General features: G+C 40.7%; 1 protein-coding gene across 1 annotated transcript; it reads left to right on the plus strand.

Annotated features, from left to right (window-relative positions):
* Positions 1-1290: 1290 nt before the first annotated feature.
* Positions 1291-21782, plus strand: SLC16A14 (solute carrier family 16 member 14; the record flags this gene model as incomplete). The annotated part of the gene is made up of 4 exons (XM_079710400.1): positions 1291-2372; positions 7477-7620; positions 13999-14976; positions 21631-21782. Exons 1-4 carry the CDS (start codon positions 2066-2068, stop codon positions 21780-21782), a joined length of 1581 nt encoding a protein of 526 aa, XP_079566526.1. The 5' UTR covers positions 1291-2065.
* Between the last annotated feature and the right edge of the window lie 148 nt (positions 21783-21930).

Below are 21930 nucleotides of genomic sequence, written 5' to 3' on the forward strand. Positions count from 1 at the left end.
TTTGCTTCTCTGTCATTTTGTCCACATCACAACACTGCGGAGAAAAGCCCCATGGTTGGAGGTGTTCCGAGGGTATTTGGGACTGTCTTTTACACCACTTTCCTCCACTGCAACAAAATGATTTTCAGTAATAATCACATGTCATGGTCAGTAATAATCATTATTTTCTGATTTGCTCCTCTTTTAAAATAATTACTTGAAACAAAGAATAGATTTCCATTTTAAAGTCATAATTCAAATTCATGTATCGACTACAAATTTCACTTTCCAAACCATGTTTTTCACCTTGCAGTCTTGGTACTCTGTTTTGCTCTTTTAAATTTTAAACAAAACTAAAGTCTCCAGGTGCACACATAGAGTGACAAAAGTCAAGTAGCTGGCGTCCTGGTCTTCGTCTCCACCATCACTGTGCTATCACAGTCCATCTTGAATGTCCTGCTAAAGGCAGTGAGTGATGTGTGACACTGCAGGCACTGCAGACCCAAACTGAGCCAAGGTGTGCACCAGCAGTTCTGAACTCTTAGGAACTTACTCTCAAAACAGATATGTGCATTCAGATGGCCAAAAGGCACATGAAAAGATGTTCAACATCGCTAATAATTAGAGAAATGCGAATCAAAACTGCAATGAAGTATCTCACCTCACACTGATCAGAATGGCCATCGTCAAAAATCCCACTACTTACCATCTTTTCTCCATCTACCCCTTGCTTCCTCTAGTCTCAGAGGATGGGTCAGTCTTCCTGATCAAGACCAACCCTGTCCCACCACCTCTGGGATTAGTCATTCTCTCTCTCCTTATCCTCAGTTTTTATGCATACATTCCCTACTCATCCTAAAAAATAAAACAAAACCAGAGACTTCCCCTGACCTGGCATCGTCTCACCTCTAGCTCCATCCAACCCCCTCCTCTTGTTTGAACAACTTGAGAGACAGATCTATGCAAAGCACAGGTCCCATCTTATCTCTTCCTTGTGCAAATGCAGCCACCAGCTATTCATTATGTACAGGATAAACTCCAAAATCCTTATCTGGCACATAAGGCTCTTCAAGATCGAGCCCCTGGCTCCCTGGTAACCTGTATGCCATTGTGGTATCCGAATTTCTGTAATCTAATTTCCAATTTTCTAAGCAATTTTCTAGCTTCCCAGGTAAATTCTGGGAATGGGAATGGATGGAGGGGGTGAAAGTATGTTTTGTATATCAGACATAAATATCACCATTATTAGAAGACTCTGTCTCCCATTGTAAGATAATAAATTGGCCTTCTCCTTTACCAATCTCTCCTGAGTTGGGTTCGTATGAGTCGGTCTCCCTGAGGCTAACGCACTGCTGCATTGAACAAATTGAACACTTGGACCCACAAAACTGAAAACCAGAGCCTCTGCCAGGCGCCCACTCACCCCCACCCCCAAGGCCAAGCTACCCTGTCTAAGACCAGGCATCTTCCTTCTCTAACATCTTTGTTGTCACCTGTCAGTTTCCATCTCAATAAGGGACACAAGGCATGGGCTTTGGAGTCAGGAATAGCTGGCTTCAATTCCTGGCTTCCTGTCTAGCTATTATATATACTATCTCCTGGCCATGAGAATTTGGGAAAGGCACTTCACTTCCCTGAGTCTATTTCCATTTCTTTAAAATAGCCATAATAATACTTAAATATAGGATGACTGTAAATATGAAACAGGTTTCATAAAAGCATTTGGTCCTATGTAAAAGTGAGGAGTGTTCCCAAATCTGCATAATGAAAAGATTAATCTAGGGCTTCCCTGGTGGTGCAGTGATTGAGAGTCCTCCTGCTGATGCAGGGGACACAGGTTCGTTCCCCGGTCCGGGAAGATCCCACATGCCATGGAGCAGCTGAGCCCGTGTGCCATGGCCGCTGAGCCTGCGCATCCGGAGCCTGTGCTCCGCAACGGGAGAGGCCACAGCAGTGAGAGGCCCGTGTACCGCAAAAAAAAAAAAAAAAAAAAAGATTAATCTAAAGGTCTAATATGATGGTGGGGCCACTTTGGTTCTGATGGGTAGCTAGAGCCTTCCAGAAAGATGGAGATTTTTTTGTTTTGATGTTCAGTGAAATTATTTGTCATATGTATTTCAGAACATCTTGGAAAATGTATACAAGTCATGAAGACATTGGGTATGATTTTGAAGATGACCCCAAAGATAAGAAGACACTTAAACCCCACCCAAACATTGATGGCGGATGGGCTTGGATGATGGTCCTTTCCTCTTTCTTTGTGCACATCCTCATCATGGGCTCCCAGATGGCCCTGGGAGTCCTCAATGTGGAGTGGCTTGAAGAATTCCATCAGAGCCGTGGCCTGACGGCATGGGTCAGCTCCCTCAGCATGGGCGTCACCTTGATTGTGGGTATGTTTGCATGTGGCCTGTTGTAAAACTGAATAATTATAAAATGACAATTCCTCACTGTAAGTAATGTTTTATATTGTTGAAACGTTAGATATTACATTTTAGTGGATGTTGCTGTTGTTTTTACTGTGGTCAAATGTACATAACATACAGTTTACCATTTTAACCAGGTGTACAGTTCAATGCCATTGAGTACATTCATCACCACCATCCATCTCCAGAACTTTTCCCATCTTCCCAAAGTAAAACTGCACACATTAAACAATGTATTTTGTAGTTTAATCTAACCACCTAGCAATCTATGAAAGCAATTCTTTTCTAGTTGGAGATACTAAACAAGGAAATTATTAAAAATATGATATGTTGCCATGGCTAATGTGTTTCAGTTTGAGAACTAAACAGCTTTTACTGCCAACTGATATTTAATAAGCACCTATTATATACCAGGTGTTTTCCCTTACATCATCTCATTTAACTTTAATTCTCTCAACAGTCGTAAGAGGTAATTACCACTATACCGTAAAGCTGTTCAATTCCTTTACTTGAAAGTAAAAGCCATACTTTTACGTATAATTTTTTTTAATTTAAAGGGTTCGTGATATATTTTATACTAGAAACATAATAGGCCTCAAATCTCTTCCTAGTATTGTGAGAGTATGCGGATGACAGGCATATGTGTGTTTGACAAGAGTCTGTGTCTTGTCAGTGATTTCCACATTGGTAATTAATTGCTCGAATTCAATTCAGAGATTTGTTGATCTTGGCTGGTATTCAGCCAATGTTATTTTGGATAATACCAGCGACATTAATAACAGTGGCAGTGGTAATGATAGAAAACAGGACAGAATGTTACTTCTCAAGATGTGTACAGGGGGTATGTGTTTATCACAAGGAATTATTACTGATCTAGTTTTTAAATTAAATAAGGGCACCATTCTGTGTGTGAGAGAGAATTGTTGATAAATCACTTTTGCCTATAACTGTAATGAACTGACTCTTCAACCCTGCCTTGGCCTTGTTCAAACCAGGACTGTTTATCATATGAGAAGTGCAGGTAGGTTAACCTCAGTGCAGGGAATTTGCTAGTTTTGTGTTGGATATAATTCTACCTTCTCAATAAGTCGGTAAAGGAAAACTGTGCTTCTAAAATATGGGTTGACCAAAAAGTTTGTTTGGGTTTGGCCGTAAAAACCCTAATGAACTTTTTGGCCAGCCCAAATACTAAAAATCCAGTTTTCTTACCTTTTTAAAAATAAATGTTTAGAGGGTAGAACAAGATATTTACAGATTCAATCTAGAAAGTGTGCTCAAACAGCAAAAAAGAAGATTCAGCCAAAGACCAGGATATTTGTCCCAGTATTTTCCAAACCATCTAAGAAGGTTGTCTTCGGTATTACTTTGTGTTTCACAAGTTCTACAGGAATAAGCAATGGAAATCAGTCCTGAAATTATTGGATGTGGTTCTGAAGATGATCCCCCAAATAAGAACACCTAACTCATAGTGGTGTTGAAATGTGATTGTCATCTTTAATTAGGAGGTAACTGTGGATTTTGAATTCTGTTTGAGAGTCCTTGATTTCCAGACAGCGGAACTTTAGATTGTAGACTAACCTTTCTTCAGGAAAGGTGGCTGCCAGATAAACATCGTTTGTCTTGCAGCTCAGAAATTATAGCACAGCAAGGCTCATAGTTATGTAAATGAAATGTCTTTTATTCTGTTTATCATGACCCTAAATTGCTATTCATTATCTAAGCTGCTGGTACAGGTGGTGGCAGATATGTTGTTTGCTTGGAAAAGCAAAAAGGAGCTCTCCTTTATTTAGCACTTACTGCATGCCAAGTGCGTGTAATGTACATGATCTCATTTGATCCTACAGCAGCCCTGGAGGCCAGACCATCATCTTGATCTCACAGAGGAGAACATGCAATGCTCAGAGACATTAAGTAACTTACTGAAGTTAACTTGTAGCCAGTAAGTGTGGGACGGGCTTCAAACCTGGTCCACTGGACTCTGAAATGGTGTCCACTATACTGCACTGCCTGCCATGACATTAAATGAGAACTGAAAATATGTTTGAAGTGAATAAATATAAATTGTTTTCATTTTCTAATCATTGTAAGGACATTGAGTTACCTCTTTCAAATTTAAAAATTCCATGAATTATGTTACAGAGTTAAAAGCATTCTGTTGGGCTGTGACTTGCACATGGGAAATTCAATTCATTCTTGTTTCATTCTTTGCTAGCATGAATTTTGCCAGTTCCTGCAGAAGGTCCCAATTGTTAAAAAATGTAATCACCTTGGTAGTATCTACAGCAGCCTTTGTGATAGCCCTTGGAATAATTCTTGGTAGAAGCCACGTTGTTAGGGGTAGCTATAGGCTGCAAAGGTCATTTACTTGCTAAGTAGATTTAGAGCAGTGGTTGTCTATCTTGGCTACACGTTAGATCCACCTGGGAGCTTTTAAAAACCATGCCACTTGGGCTGCACCTGGAGCATTAAATCAGAATCTCTCGGGATGGGACCCTAGCATCAGGATTTTTCTTTAATGATTTTTTTAAAGTTCCTAAGTGACTCCAACAATCAGCCAAGGCAGAGAGCCATTGATTTATTGCAGGGAAGGGTTACACCAAGAGACCAGGTATTCAATGAACTAGCTACTTTCATCCATGATTGTATGCCAAGGCTCACCTCAGATTGTTTCTCTCCTCACCTGAGCTTTTTTCCAACCTATGAGATGCTGGGATGGGCAAGAAATCATGACTTCCTCAGCGTGTTCCTGCAGCAATGCGAGGCTTTATTATGTGGGAAATGGGCCAAGATTCAGATTCCTTCCGAAGAGGAGAAAGTCTGACAAGGTGTATAATCTCATTCCAAAACAATGAATTCCTCTACAAAAGTGGGAATCTTAGCCAAAGGACTGCATCTCAATCTTATTTTCCCCTCTCCTTAGACTGGGTGTGGAGTTCTTTTCATTTTGTTGAATGGCAATTCCATCATGGAGATGCCAACTGACCATCAGTAAACAATGCATAGAAAATGAAACTAAGGATCCGAAAGTTTGGGTCTGACTTCCTTTTTTTGATAAATCTATATTATGTAACCATGGAGGAATCACAGCATTTCTGGGGCTGACTTTGCCCATCTGCGCATCATAAATGACTGTAGCTGCAGCACACATGGTGCCAGAGTCAATAAACTAAAAAGCCAGACACCGTTATCATCTTAATGTTCTTTTCAGTAAAGCAAGCAATACTTTCTTTTAGATATATAAAATTCCTCCAGATATGAATATCTGTACTTATTTGGGAATTTTCCCCCTTTTTCCCCCAAATGCTTTCTTAATGCAGTGTTTCATAAACATGCAGTATCACAGAAAAACTTGCTTCTGGGTCCTTCCTGTAATGTGGGAAATATCATTCTACTGAACTGTCAACATGCATTGACCCTTCATATCTCAAAAGACCTATTAACAGCAAACCAATGAATCATGCATTTTTCTCTTTTTTTAACCCACTCATCTGAGATTTGAAGTGGTGAAGTGACCATGGGTTTAGGAAAATAAAAATATTTATAGAGAAATAAAAGACACTCTTCAACTTATGGTTTCTGAATTTCAGTTCCCCCCAGTTATTTCCTCAGATGTTTATATCAATGTGCTTAGCTTATATATTGTTTATATCATGTGCTTATTTTATAATATACATAATACAGTATATTTGTATAAGATGTTTACTGTATTGTCTATTCTAAGAGGTTTATCTACTGAATTATTTTCTGTAATACAGCAGGATTAATTAAATTAGTAAGTCTCTATCTTCTTAGTTTTGAGGATTGGATCCTCTCAAAATCACTAGACAAAAAAAAAAATTATTAGCAGACTGTACCCAACTATGTACATGAATATTGTTAGAATTGTAAAGGAAAGTTTTATTTCAGTTTGGACAAGAGGAAGCTCCTTAGACTTCAGCAAGTTTTTAACCTGAAATAGTCCCATCTGAACATAGGGTTTGATAACTATATAAAGTAATAATGATCAAAAAAAAGATGATGTTTAAAGTGCAATGCTGAATACAGCCTTGAACTGTATTACTAAAATATGGATTGCTATTTGGATAAGGAATCACTGACCTGAAGGCAGGCATTAAGCTTCAATGACACCAGAAGCTGCCACAAAATCAGAAAGGAAACAAAGAGGTTGACAAAAACTAGAGCATCATATAAAGTAAGCAATGAGAAAGTATATCATATACTGCATTGCTGTGAGTATTGGCAAATATTGTACAACCAGGGGTAGACCTGAGTCTCCACACAGTGTCATAAATGCATAGCCTGATGGGTCCAGTCAGGGACTAAGAGTCAGTAGAGGCTGAAGTATGTATGAAGCAATGGAGTTCTTTCCGGCTTGGTTTGCATCTGGATATCCTCATGAAAACAGGCTATAGGTTCCTTTCTTGAAGCATGGAGGTCCTGAGAACCCCCCTTTCTGTACTCCCTTTAGATCTACGGTAAAAAACTCAAATGTATACAGAGGCCAAACAAGTAATATAAATGAGGGCAGGATGTCAAATACAAGGCTGCAGGGAAGGGTGGAGACTGCAGCAAACTAGAGAGGGTGGGCCACAGCAAAACAGGATCAGCTGCTGCACAGGTCCAGCTGCTCTGGACTGTGTGGGAAGGTGTTCTGTGTGGCCACTGGATTTTTGTGAATAATCTTAATTTTTAAATGTTGGCAACTGATTCAAAACATTTATAAACTTTGTTCTGGATAAACAAAATGCATCCACAGGCTGGATGGAGCACCTAGACCACTAATTTAGGACCTCTGCTGTAGACAAGAGAATGAAATCAACTTGTCTGTTTATTTCAGGTCTGTCTTCCTTGAAAATCTAGAACCTTGTGCTCTCCAGTGAAATTACTGAAACCTATCTTTGCATGCCAAAAGCTTTCTGCACATAAAGCAGGGGTGTGGTTTTGGTTTGTTTTAGTTGAGAGCTCTAGTAATATTGTATTCTTTGTCTTCATATGAGGACTCCCTAGGGAAGTAGGAAAATAAAATGCCATTAGTCATTTTAGTCATTCTTTTTTCAATGTTCTGTGACAGGACCTTTCATTGGCTTGTTCATTAACACCTGTGGGTGCCGCCAGACCGCAATCATCGGAGGACTGCTGAACTCGCTGGGCTGGGTGTTGAGTGCCTATGCTGCAAACGTGCATTATCTCTTCATTACCTTCGGAGTGGCAGCCGGTAAGTGTAGTGATTTTCTTGAACTTGACTTTATTTATTTATTTACTTTTATTTTTGGCCACTCCACGTGGGATCTTAGTTCCCCGACCAAGGATCGAACCTATGCCCGCTGAAGTGGAAGCGTGGACCCCTAACCACTGGACCACCAGGGAATTCCCTTAAACTTGACTTTATATGTTTCTATTGAGCATTTTGGCAATGAATTTCACTGTAGAGAAAAGAGAACCATTAAATATTTTGTCCTTTTGTCTCCTCCACCCCAACCCAACCATATCCTATCCTCCAGGAAATACTTTTTAATATAAGATATTAAATATGCCTTAAAGGGGCTTCCCTGGTGGCCCAGTGGTTGGGAATCCGCCTGCCAATGCAGGGGACGCGGGTTCGTGCCCCAGTCCGGGAAGATCCCACATGCCGCGGAGCGGCTGGGCCCGTGAGCCATGGCCGCTGAGCCTGCGCGTCCGGAGCCTGTGCTCCGCAGCGGGAGAGGCCACAACAGTGAGAGGCCAGCGTACCGCAAAAAAAAAAAAAAAAAAAGCCTTAAGCGTGAGGAAACGGCCTAACAGCTGTACTTGGGCTTCCTAATAGATTTTAATTAAAATTTCTATACCTGGTTCTAAGTGCTAGTCCCTTCTCTTGTAACAAAACGGACATATTAATAACATTCATCTCATTTAATAACTGCAGAATCCAGCGTGAATCAGAGAAAAATCATTTTCTCCTTCACCCCTGTTCAAATTAATAGAATAGCAGCAAAACCCACATAGATGTAGAGACTCTAAGAATCAAATCTAGAGCAAAGTGTCAGTCCCCAGGAGATATATAAAAATTGGCTGCCAGGCAGCACAGTTTGCATATCTGTTCTGCAAAATGTATTCCCGGCCATAATTTCCTTTATCAACAGGTAGCAGAATGCACACAGGTAAGTAGTTTCTTACTCATACGATTGTATTTCTGTGAACCAGAGCCAGCCTGACTTTTTTGAGTACAGAGCTCTAATCCTAATAAGTGGCACACTGATGGCAGTGTTTGCATAAGAGTTCAAAGTTAGAGGTTGGAATTCTTGCTTTTTTCTTCCACTTGCTATCTGTGTGACTTTGGGAAAGTTACTTAACTTACTTATGCCTCAGTCTCCTTATCTGCAAAATGGGATAATTGAGTGCTTGATTTACAGGGTTGTTGAAATGATTAAATGAGATCATCTGTATGAAGCACTTAGCACAATGCTTGGCCCATAATAAAGTCTTGAGCAAATGTTAGCTAGTATTTAATTGTTATTGTATATAACATGTTTATTATATTATAAGCTTAAGTATATGCTTTATGGTAGCAGGAGTGAACATAAAAACTCACTGTCCATATAAGTTGACAAGTTGGTTCTCTGTAATGTACATCTGTCCACATATACACCTAAAGCGCTTCTGTATCCTGTGAAGCTGAGTTTGGAAACCATTGATCTGAAGGACTTGATAACAGCTCTTAAAGAACAACTCAAGATGTTTTCCCTGAGGCATTTTAGAAACTTTGCCCCATAACAGTCCAATGAATAGAGCTGGCACGGGGATTTTTATATTATAGGTGAGGAAATAAACTCCTTCCCCTGAGACTAAGGAGCCACACTGGGGTCTCTGGGCAGACATGTGGGAGCCCCTAGGAACTTGGTCCGTGGTGTTTGGTTATATGGACTATGACTTGATCCCCATAACTGGGACTTGAAATTTATTCCCATCATCTAGAGATGTCTATGGTTAGAGACTCTTTGTTTAAATGGAATTTTATTTCTTGCAGTTAGTTGCTTATTGGTTCTCAAATAATATGATCTCCATATTCATTCATTTGTTTATTCATTCACTTATTTAATCAACAAATATTTATGGATACAAGGAATTCGGAAAAACAATCAGGAGGCCAGTGAAAGGAAAGTGTTTCTTGAGACACTTTATTGCTCCCTCTTTTTAATACAGGAAACACCCAAAGAAAGTCTCTGAAAATAAATGTATTCACCTCCTCCACAAATATATATATATAATTATGTTTAAGTGTAAAATCCAGCTAAATCAGTTAGCTTGTACACCATTGGGCTGTTGTTAGTGAGGCATGGTGAAGCTGATTGACCCCTATTTAGTAGAAAAGAAAGAAAGTTAGATGCAAAGATCTGCAAAAAGCAAGTGATTGAAACAACAAACGATAAATTAAAAATTTTTTTAAATAAAAAAGAAAAATTTTTAAAAAGCAACTGATTGAGATATATATATATATATATATATATCACTGTACAATAATGTATGTTTGAAAGAGACTTTGTTGACATCTTTCTTCATTACAAAAAGCATTTGAGGCAGATTTGTTTGTATTTGTTTTTTAACATCTAGGCAATTAAAATTGCATGGATGTCCTCCTATTAAGCAGAAAACTAACATGTTTGAGCGATCTTACTTAGCCAGGAGAATCTAGACAAATTTCTTCAGCTTTGCCATTTAAGAGCTCCATTCTCTTAAACTTGGCTTCTGGAGACGGCTTTGCCCCGCTATGCATGCTTTTTGCTCAGAACCACAGGATCTTCTCTCTCCCTCTGGGCCTTCTTCTTCTGCCTGGCTTATCTGGGTACAAGCCCGGCCTCTAAACCTGAGTATGGTGAAGAATTGTTCCAGGGCCCTGCTTGACTGCTGGGCTTGAGCCTCAATATCCCCAAGGCCTGTTCTATATGCTCATAGAATAATTGTGCTGATTACGTATCACAAAGTCACATTAGGAAGGGGCGATGCTGTTAAGGACATGGAGAGGGTAGTAGATGCTTGTAGCATTAGGCACGGATTTTTTTTCTCACACATGGGAGCATTTATTATTAAAACGAAGTTATAATTGGTGCTACTCTTATGCTTTGTCCCTCAATTCAGTTCCTATTAGTTATTTCATTCTGCTGCTGTTTAGAGATCCATAACCACATTAAATTTAGGTTGCTGGTTATTGTCAGTGACAAATCAGATTTTAAAAAGTAAACTTTTGTGCCATCAGCAAAATGCAGAATGGACAAATTGAACAGGACAAATGATCTAGTTTCCTCAGCAAGTAAATTGCGAGAGAAAAAAAAAGAGAAATTAAGACTTAAAATATGTATCAACAAATAGCAATGTATGGGCCTTACTTGGATCCTGATTTAAACAAATTTTTTAAAAATATGGTCATTTATGAGAGAATTGGAAATTTGAACACCTTTGGATATTTTATGATATCAAAGAATTATTCATTTTTTTCAGATAAGATACTGATATGATTATGCAGTTTAAAGAATTCTTCTATTTAGAGATTTATACTAAAATATTTGCACATGAAATGATGTATTTGGGATTTGTTTCAAAATAATATGGAGGAAGGAGTGTGTGTGTGTGTGTGTGTGTTGGGGTAGAGGCGGGATTGAGGCAAGAATTGCCAGGAGTTGATAACTGTTGAAGCTGGGTGATGGATACGTGGGAGTTCATTAAACCACCTGGTTTTTAAAAGCTTACTCTGAATCTGATTCAAACTGTTTCATTAACCAATAGCCTGTTATAAGAGGTAAGAGGGTAACATTAATTGACAGTGTGCTATCACATAAGTGTATTGCACTTATGTATACATCAGGAACACAACATCAGTGAGCTGCATGTTTAACTGACTTGGTCAAGGTCACATGGTTACTTATGGGGAGTGGAGCCAGGATTTAACCCCAAGGCCAGCTAGGTTCTTTCTACTACACATCTCCCCAGTACAATCATAAGGACAATAATACTGTGCCACAATATTTAATATCAAAGAATTTCTTGGTTCTTTAACAAATAATTATTTTTTCAAAATAACCACTGATACACTAATTTTTCAGCTGAGTTTTTTGTACCTTAACTGTGGAAGTATCAATTTAACCTGTATGAAAAAGGTGGCTATTACTTCAAAATATGATCACTTTACTTTCCCAGAGAACTTTCTTTTATTCATTCCATTCCTTTGTTATGTGCCAGGCACAGTCCTAGGTGCTTGGAAGAGATGTATTGGTAAACGCAACAGAAGAAGATCCCTGCCCTCATGGAGCTTATAGTGGTAGTTGTAGGGGAGAAGGGGTCAGATCATAAACAATACACACAATACAAAGTAAATTATACTGTCAAGTACTTACTATAGGAAAAAAGAAAAGTAGGGTAAGAGAGATTGGAAATGGGAGTGGGAGGCAAGAGAGGCTTGCATTTTAAAGTAGGATGGTCAGCTGTATACCTGAAACTAACACAACATTGTAAATCAATTATACCCCCACCCCAATTTTTTTAATAAAAATAAAAAAAAATAAAGTAGGATGGTCGTGTGGGCGTTACTGAGAAGTTGAACTGCAAGCAGGAGATGGGGCCCAAGCCCTAGGGCTCTCTGAGGGCAGGACCATTCTAGCAAAGGGAACAACCAGATTTTAAAAAGAGATAAGCTCCTCACAATTCATTTGAGCCAAAGAAATCTTCAGAATTCGATTAATTTTCTCAAACAGCATGCAGATAACTGGAAGTCAACCAACTGGTCAGGATGTAGGACCAATTTATGGACTATTGAATGTTTTTCTATGTCCCTTTTAAATATTAGGAAATTAGAGATTTCTGCCTTTTGTGGACTTCAAACCCATAAAGGTTAATTCAGAGTTTGGTTCAAAACTAAGGATAGCCGTTTTCTTCATGCTTCTCTCCCCCTGTCACGCAAACGATCGCTATGTTGCCGCCCTCGCTGAGGCTTGGCAGGTTGCTTGGGGACCTGCTCCTGCTTTCACTGGGAATTACTTGGAAGCTGGCTTAATTGTTCTTAAGACAAGGGTATCCATCTAAGGAGCAGTTGGTCGAGGATCACTGGGCCCTGACAGTTGCTGTAGATTATCACTGCTCTAAGGTAAATAAAGGAGGCAGGTTGCGTCTTGGAGCTTATTTTAGAAACTGAAGCAAAATCCGTCTGCAGCAATCTGCTGGCAGCCGGGCAGATGAGCAGTGCAGGATGAGAGGCACTGCAGGCAGTGGAAAGGGACCAGACTTCTGCAGTTGGGTCTGAATTCCAGCCCGGATTCTCCAGTTACCTGCTGCAGGGTCTGGTGAAAATTTCTTAATCTCCATGAGGTTCAATGCCCCCTTTTATAACATGGGTATAACCACAGGGAGCTTTTGGATTATTGTGAAAACTAAATCAGATGAAGCCTGAAAAGCAACTGGCACATCCTCACCACTCAATTAGTGGTAATTGTTATTATGTTTGCATGTATGACCACTCTGCTCTCCTTCCAAATTCAAGTAATTCTGAAACTATTAAATGATGCTAAACTAGGGAAGCTTCTCGGCTTTGGGGAGTGCTATTGGTCCAAGTCTCTTTTCTCCTATCAAGCTGCTATCCTAATGTCAGGAGGTTGTGAGCGTTAGAACCGTGTGTGGCCCCATGACCACCTGAAGCGGGGCTTATGGTTTCCTTCTGTGTGTACCTAGAAGTTAAGAACACAACCCTCAACCTCTTGGCCAGCATTTTATTTTATTTCATATTTATTTTATTTTTAAATAGGCTTCATTTATAGAGCAGTTTTAGGTTCAGCAAAATTGGGCAGAAAGCACAAAGCACTCCCAGTACAGCCTGCCCCCAACAGACACAATCTTCCCCACCAGCATTTTAACTTTGTGCCCGTAAATCACAAACCGTTCTGTTTTCTAAGAAAGATACCATTAAAAACCAGAGATGTAAATGCGTATTAGGTGATTTTGACATCTAGTAGCTACGTATCCTTATAGGTACATTTTAATTCCTTTTATTCTTCTAATTCATTTGGGAACACATTGGCCCATTCCTGGGGCTTCTGTAAATTGCCTGGAGTCACTCTTCATCCCCTTGTACATGAGCACTTTCCTGTGTATTAAGTGCAATGAACGCTGACAGCAGAACCCTCAGAATCCATTCATTCTTTCAACAAATCACGAAGCACACGCTGCATGTTCTGAGCAGTGCCCGGCATACCAGGGGCGGTAATACAGGCACAGTCCTGCCCTGGTGGAGCTTATATTCTGATGTGAGAATGCAGACTTATTTTAATTCTTTTATATATATTTGTTATTTATTTATTTAATATAATAGTTGTTTATTATTATTATTATTATTGGAGTAACCTATGCTGAAAAGCCTGTTGGGGGAAATGATGGACTAGAAGCGGGCTTCTTTGGGTGAATCTTGGTACTTACCCCTCGAGCTCCTTTTTTACAACCATGATTATTTCTTTGTTTGAAAGAAAAGTTGTAGAAACTAACATAATGAAATGCAGATGATCTTTAAAGGCTGCAGGTTCGGGCTATGGCCATTTACGCTGTGCCGTGTGCCTTTTCTTCCCTCTCGGGTGCGCAGGCTTTGGCAGCGGGATGGCCTACTTGCCGGCCGTGGTCATGGTGGGCAGGTACTTCCAGAAGAGGCGCGCGCTCGCCCAGGGCCTCAGCACCACCGGGACCGGGTTTGGCACATTCCTCATGACGGTTTTGCTCAAGTACCTGTGTGCAGAGTACGGATGGCGGAATGCCATGTTCATCCAAGGCGCGGTGTCCCTGAACCTGTGTGTTTGCGGGGCGCTCATGAGGCCCCTCTCTCCTGGGACGGATGGAGACGACCCAGAGGGGAAAGAGCCACATGTCCTCCCGGCTCAATCCACCGACTCTGTTCGGTCCAGTGGACAGCTGGGCGGAGCGGAAGAGAAGGGGGGCGGCCCCGGCACCGAGGACTCCCTCGGGGACGTGCCAGCCCAGGCGTGCCACGAGAAGGCTGCACACAGAAAGGACATGTGCGCCTTTCGGGTTCTGAAGACCGTGAGCCGGCTGACCATGAGGGTCAGGAAGGGCTTCCGGGATTGGTACTTGGGCTATTTTGGGACAGCCTCACTCTTTACTAATCGGATGTTCGTTGCCTTTATTTTCTGGGCTCTGTTTGCATACAGCAGCTTTGTCATCCCTTTCATTCACCTCCCAGAAATAGTCAATTTGTATAATTTATCAGAGCAAAACGATGTTTTCCCTCTGACTTCGATCATAGCAATAGTTCATATCTTCGGAAAAGTGATCCTCGGCGTTGTGGCCGACTTACCTTGCATCAGCGTTTGGAATGTCTTCCTGATGACCAACTTCACCTTAGTCCTCAGCATTTTTATTCTGCCCTTGATGCACACGTACGCTGGCCTGGCAGTCATCTGTGCACTGATAGGGTTTTCCAGCGGTTATTTCTCCCTGATGCCGGTGGTGACTGAAGACTTGGTGGGGATTGAGCACTTAGCCAACGCATACGGCATCATCATCTGTGCTAACGGCATCTCTGCGTTGCTGGGACCACCTTTTGCAGGTAAACCATTCAAGGCTTTAAGAGCTTAGAGTGCATGTAGAAAGTCGTGTTCTCATTTATGTTAAAAGTCCAGGATGAATAAGAAGGAAGTTTCCATTTGTGTAAATGGTCCTTTTTTTTTTTCCCATTCCTGCCCCCAATTTCTGTTATAAATTTTAGCAAGTTAAAGGTCATTCTTTCATATAGAATGTAGATGAACTTTTGATCCCTAACCTGTGAGATCAACGGCCAGGCTGGTAAAGCGCACGGTGGAATAGTGCAGAGCCCCTGCCCCGTCCGAAAGAGACAGCCTCTACCCTGCTCCAGCTGATTTCCATCACCAAGAAATACAGGGCTTCCCTGGTGGCGCAGTGGTTGAGAGTCCGCCTGCCGATGCAGGGGACACGGGTTCGTGCCCCGGTCCGGGAAGATCCCACATGCCGCGGAGCGGCTAGGCCCGTGAGCCATGGTCGCTGAGCCTGCGCGTCCGGAGCCTGTGCTCCGCAACGGGAGAGGCCACAACAGTGAGAGGCCCGCATACCGCAAAAAAAAAAAAGAAAAGAAATACAGAAAATCATTGCTAGCTCTTCTATTGTTAGCCCCCTCCCCCTGCTGCCCAGGAGAAGCTAGGACTCAGCACTCTTAGGTAACATTTCCAAATTTTCAAAACACTGTGTGTAGGTCCAACAGAGCACTTCCGTGGATCTAGCCCTGTAGTAGTTTCCTACTGGTGCTGTAATAAATTGCTACAAACTTAGTAGCCTAAAACAATACAAATGTATTATCTTACACTTCTAGAGGTCAGAAGGCTTAAATGGATCACAATGAGCCAAAATCAAGGTGTTGGTGGAACTGCATTCCTTCTGGAGGCTCTCAGGGGGAATCCATTTCCTTGCCTTGTGCAGCTTCTGGAGGCTTCCTGCTTTTTGGCTCTCGGCCCCTTCCTCCATCCTCTAAGCCAATATCATAGCATCTTCTCATCTCTCTAATTCTGACTCTCCTGCCTTCTTCTTTCACTTTTAAGATGCCAGTGACATTGGGTCCACCGGATAATCCAGGATAACCCCCATCTCAAGGTCCTTAACTTAATCACATCTGCAAAGTCCCTTTGGCCACATAAGGTAACATTTACAGTTTCCAGGGATTAGGATGTGGGCATCCAGGGAGAGTTGGGACATTCTGCCTACCTCTGGCCCAGAGGCCACCAGTTGGCAACATCTAGGGTGAGATCTCTCACATGTATTCACCTCAGTTCAATGGAGATTTTGCTTCTTGCATCGGGCATACCAGAAGCCGTAGGCACCACCAAGGAGTCCTGTGTCTGGGCCAGGTACCTCTCTGAGCCTGTCATTCTGGGCAGGTTTTAAGCTTTGTGGTAGGTAGACCCAGTCCCCAAGAGGCCAGGTACTGGGCAAAGGTGACAAAGTCTACCCACTGTCCAGGGACTGGAGGCAGGAGCCCGCAAAGTGTGGCAGGGGCTGGGGCCAAATGTCAAAACAAAGGTGCTCTGTGGAGGTGGCTATTAGGGCAGCCAGGCCAGGCAGGACTGGTGACAGTTGTCAGAGCTGCCAGAAGTTCTGTGTAGGGTTTTAAGCTAACCTGGTAGAATCTCACCTATTCAGGTGCCCCATCCTCTGCTTATCTGGCTGCTCCAGGCCCTTTATCCTCATATCCTGTGCAGAAATACTTCTTCCCAGTGGATGGGGGAACCTCATGGGTGCAGGACAAAGCCCTCCCCACCCCTTTCTTCCCAGTCTCTCTACAGAGCCTACAGTCACCTGTCCTAGAACTACGCTGGCAGAGGGCTTATGCCAACACAACCATTTTTAAGTCCCCCTCAGGACTGAAGCTCAAGAAATCATAGATTTTTACCTATTCAACTGACAACACTGACAGCTGGCTGACAAAAGGTTTAAGGCCCAAGAACTGCTTTAGGAAACCCAGAGGCTACATATGGGGCCCCTCCTGGATCAAGCTGCTCCTATTTTCTGCTCGTACACAGAGATGCAGCCCAGCATTTCTAGGTGACAGTGAATATCTATAGCAGTGCAGCAGACTATTATATTGGCAGCAAAAGAGTCAGTACTGCTCAGTGATCTCATAGTATAGAATTCTCTATCAGTTAGGGGTGCATTTGGTTATAAGAGAACACCCTGACAATGGTAGCTTAAACAGAGATTTGTGTCACATAACCAGAAATCTAGAATTCAGAGACTAGATGATATTGGGGCAGTGTCTCAAGATCCTCTTGGCCTTTTCCTCATGCTAGTGGCCTCATGGTCACACAATGCCTGCAGTAGCTCCAGCCACTATGTCCTCATTTATAACAAGAAAAAGGAAGGAACAAAAGACTCAGTCCCAGAAGACTTCCACTTATATCTGATTGGCCAGAACAGTGTCACACAGCTAGTCCAAACTTCAAGGGGAACTGAGAATTGGAGAATTTTACTTTCCAGCCTCTGTACTAGAGGAAGGAAAGGAGAAAAGGACTGGGATTGGGGGGTTGGATCAGTCAACCAATGGTAACTTCCAAAGGAGTTAAATATCCATTAAGGGGATGGGGACATTATCAGTGGCTCATCCACCCTCTTGTTGGAAGTCCTTCAGATATATTGTATGTGGAAATAGAAGCTGCCATTGATGTTCCTTTGCAGGATCCAAGGGGTACTTTCTGCTTCTAATGGTCAGTCTGCGATTATTTTATACTGATCCATCAGATTGCAATAGCAGTACTACAACACAGCCGTGAGGTGCAGCAGAAGTAATTCATGATCAATGTTAATTAAAGCACCAAGGTTTGCCAGCATGGTTTCCTTATCCCATCCCTATGATCATTTCCTTTTCACACATTTGTATTCTAGTGCACTTTCTTGAGTGGAAGAGGAAGGAATTATAACTAGAAGACATGGAGTTATACCCAACCCTCAGTCACCAGGTCTGATCTCTGCTTGCTTCAACGTTCCTCCCTAGAAGTGGAGTCTGTAGCTAAATTTGATCCACCATAGATGGTAGAAACCGTTGTATTACAAACCTGACATGAATATGTGTCACATGCTGCCATGGGGACTCTAAAATCAATGTTCTGATGTACATCTCCAGGCCAGCAAGCTAAAGGGACCTCTCCTTCTTTTTGTTTGTTTCTTCTCCTTCCACTGAATTCATGCACTGAGGAATGCTGAACAACATGATTAGCTAACTGTATTGTGTTTAATTCATTGACTTTCCAGGCCAAGGAGCCAATATTGCAAGAGATGCAAGGCCAGCCTTTATGCATGATAGTGCCGAAGTGCCTGGCAATATGAGTGACTAAATAACCACATAAAATTCTTGCTAGAAATTCCAGGTTGGCTAGAAATTGTTACTTAGCTTGATGTGCTAGAAGGAAAATTACTGTTCACATTAGCTTTTTCTTTTTTAATGGGTTTAGAAATGAATGTGTTTTCCATTTTCCAAAGCGGTTCCTACTGGCACTAAAAAGTCTGGTACAATTTAGTAGCTTGTTAGACAATCACACATTTCCATTTAGGAGAAGAATGTGCAATCAAAGATATTGAACAGACATTTCAACCATGTCATTCAGCAACCTGAACTTCACGATGTAATTCATTTATAATGTTACTGGGCATTCAGTTCATCACTTTTAAAGATATAATAATAGTACTTTTCTAGATGTTTCCAGGGTAAAGTATAGCAAAACTCAGCCACCAGATTTGACTGACCAAGGACCTACATGTATCTCCAATATTTGCATAAAGTATAACACCCTAACAACAATTTGTAATGTTTTTTCACCAAGACCTGGGAACACTTATTTAATAAGTAAGAAAAATAGCCGTCACTCCTCATTTGACAGACTCAAATGAAAAAGAAATGCAGTTTAATAGGGAACCAAATTTTACTTTGAAGCTGTTGATTTCAGTGGATGGTTGGATCAGGATTGCCAAGGATCCAAGCTCCAAACCAAGGGACTGATGAGTTCAGACCTACAGGGAGAGATGGTGAAGGATGAATGAGGCGGGCATCTTGTCTGAAACATCTTGTTTCTAAAGAGTTATCATCCCCATGTGTTGGGCCAAAGCACATGGTAAAGTACTGTCTCCTGACCTGCCTTGCATCTGACTTGGGACTGGGTTGAGTTCAGACTAGTGGAGATAGCAGGATCTGGAATCGTTTCAGATAAAGGTCGATTGGAGGAACCTATGGGATTAATTTAACATAAAATTGAGGACTACTACAATTTGTACCAAACTTGTTTGGTAAAGTTGAGTGCACTTTTTGAAAAATTGACTTGTGAGTTACTTTAAAAGAATGGGGTGTGTGAAGATGCTTTTACAAAAGTTTATACTTTTAGGGGAAAGATGCAAGATCTTAAAATATAATTAATTCAACGTAAGGCTGTAACAATATGTAACATACTTAGCACACATTTTCTATAGTCTGCGGAGACAAGAGGGAGGAGGGAGCAGTGGGAAGGAGATGGTAGGGTGTTCTAAGGGTGATGGGTTTATTACTGTCCCCCCAGAAGGGGGAATAGTACATGTACAGACAAGGTGTCAAGACAAATGTGTTTGAAACTCCAAAATATTCAGAATGGCTTGTGCTTGTGGTTAAGCTCTGGGCAGCAAGAGAGGTGGGCAGGGGCCATATCACAGAGCCCTGGAGCTTGTACTCAAACACTTGTAACCAAAAAGTACATAAATAGTCTGAACTAAGTACAAATTAATTCTCCAATGAGGATTTTGTCCTGTCTCTGAGTCCCTGTTAGGCAGTGATGGGAAATCAACTTGTTTCAGCTGTTGGTTATTTAGAGGCATCATTTCCTACTCTCAGTCACTTGATCATATGAAAAGGGAGGATTTAACTGTTAAACTGACAAGATCAGCTTTCGTATGGGATGAGTGGGGTATGAGAACCTCATTTATATGTATTGATTTTTTTAGAAATTGTAGCTGAAGATAGTGCTGTCATGTACTCTGCTTATAGAGACACACCACTCGGCGTTATCTGCAAGTGAATTATTCACTTCATCATAATTCACAGTGGTCCACAGCTGACAAATGGTGGCACCGAGCAAAAGCTGGGTGTGTTTTTGTTCGTATGTCATTGTGTCTTTCTGATGCAATGCTGAAGCTGAATCACTGTTTCTGGATTATATGTTTAATCTTATCTGTCCTTCTTGTCTCAAACTGGAAATTAAGAAAAGATGATAGAACATTTACTCAGCCATATCTAAGGACTCTGGTATTCTCTTCTTTTATATATCAAGTAACAAACTCAAAAACTTGGTTTACTTTTAAAGTATATCCAGGATTCATAGCTTTTGAGGGGTTTTTAAAAAGCATACATTTTCGATGCTATTGTTTGTTTTTCTTTATGACAGCCTTGACTCATCCAGGCGCATTAAGCACTAGATACAATAAACAAGAGATACAGATAAGCCACAGGAAGTCAGAGATACTAGTTTACACATTTAGCAGTTGCTTTTGTGTAGCTGTTTGTTGGTGGGAGAAGGTTATAAGTTGTATTTATGCATTCATTTGCCAATTAGATGCTTTTTAAAAAAGATAATTTTCTTAAAGTGACCATGGAATGCTGTGTTTGATCATTAAATCATTTATATTTTTCTTATGCCTTTGCTAATTAATGCACTTGTTGAAATGGAAAAAGTGAATGCTTATATTTACATTTTTACCATAAATAAAATTCTGTGTATAGCTTAATCCTCTCAGTTTGCATAGCTGGCTATGTGGGGACCAGGACATGTGACCGATCCTTAGAATTAATAACTGAAGTGAATGAAACATCGTGCTTCATAGTTTCTGAGACTTTTTTTTCACATTTTAACATCTCTGAAATCAGAATACCTTGTACAAAGTTCTAAGAAAATATCAAGTCATATTTTAATGGATGATATATTTCTTTTTTATTGATACATAAGATAATGATGCATCACATAATTCATGGTGTCTTAGAATCCATGAAATATGGTAGTATCTTACAGGTCCTAGTAAGATCATTATATGAAAGTATCAGACTATAATAGTAAAGTATTTTTTTTTAAAGAACTGATAATTTAGTTAGCATTTAAGGCTATATCTTTGGCAATTTGACCTTTCATAAATTTAAATATATAAAAGGTTTATAGCTGTAAATGTGAATTTTATAAAACCTGGAAATTTTGATTCTTTCTAGAACATATATTTACCCTTATACTTCAGAATGAATGAAAGTTCAAATGTCTTCTGCTCAGCCTCTTTGTATATACATGAGAAACTTCTTCAGAAGAGTTTTGAGGTTTTAGAAAAGATTTGTGTTTATATTTGTGTACAAAGAAAATCATTAGATTCACTCTTTGTTGCTGGCTTTGTGCCGGCCTGAGAGTTACCCCAAGGGCTGTGGGCCAGAAGATTCTCCCTATAGGTCGGCCAGCTACTGTTTCAGTGCCTTTAAAAGTACCCCAGTGACTTCAAAGATAAATGCAGCCATCCCCACGCACCAAGAACTCTGGTTCCAACAGCCCAGACTTAAAAATGACTAAATGAACTGTTGGGGCATTAAATGACATATAATAAATCCTTAGAGAATTATTTATAGTAGCAATAAATGCTTGCTTTGTGTTCTTGACTTTATTTTCTCAACTTCATTACACTGAATATATTCTTTTTTGTTTTGTAGGGTGGATCTACGACATCACACAAAAATATGATTTTTCCTTCTATATATGTGGTTTACTCTACATGGTAGGAATACTCTTTTTACTCATTCAACCGTGTACTCAAATTATAGAACAATCCAGAAAAAAATACATAGATGGTGCAAATGTGTAGTGTCCTGTTATGTTCCATGTAAGATTTCTTTGTCATACTCATGCCTACCTCACATGGTTGCTGTGAGGAGCCTGTGACATATCATGGGAAAGTACGTTGTCCCATAACTGGCACAGTCGTTTGCAAATGCCGCTGTCATGGCTTCCTT

The sequence above is a fragment of the Hyperoodon ampullatus genome (genome assembly GCF_949752795.1).
Source record: "Hyperoodon ampullatus genome assembly, chromosome: 8".
Taxonomy (NCBI): domain Eukaryota; kingdom Metazoa; phylum Chordata; class Mammalia; order Artiodactyla; family Ziphiidae; genus Hyperoodon; species Hyperoodon ampullatus.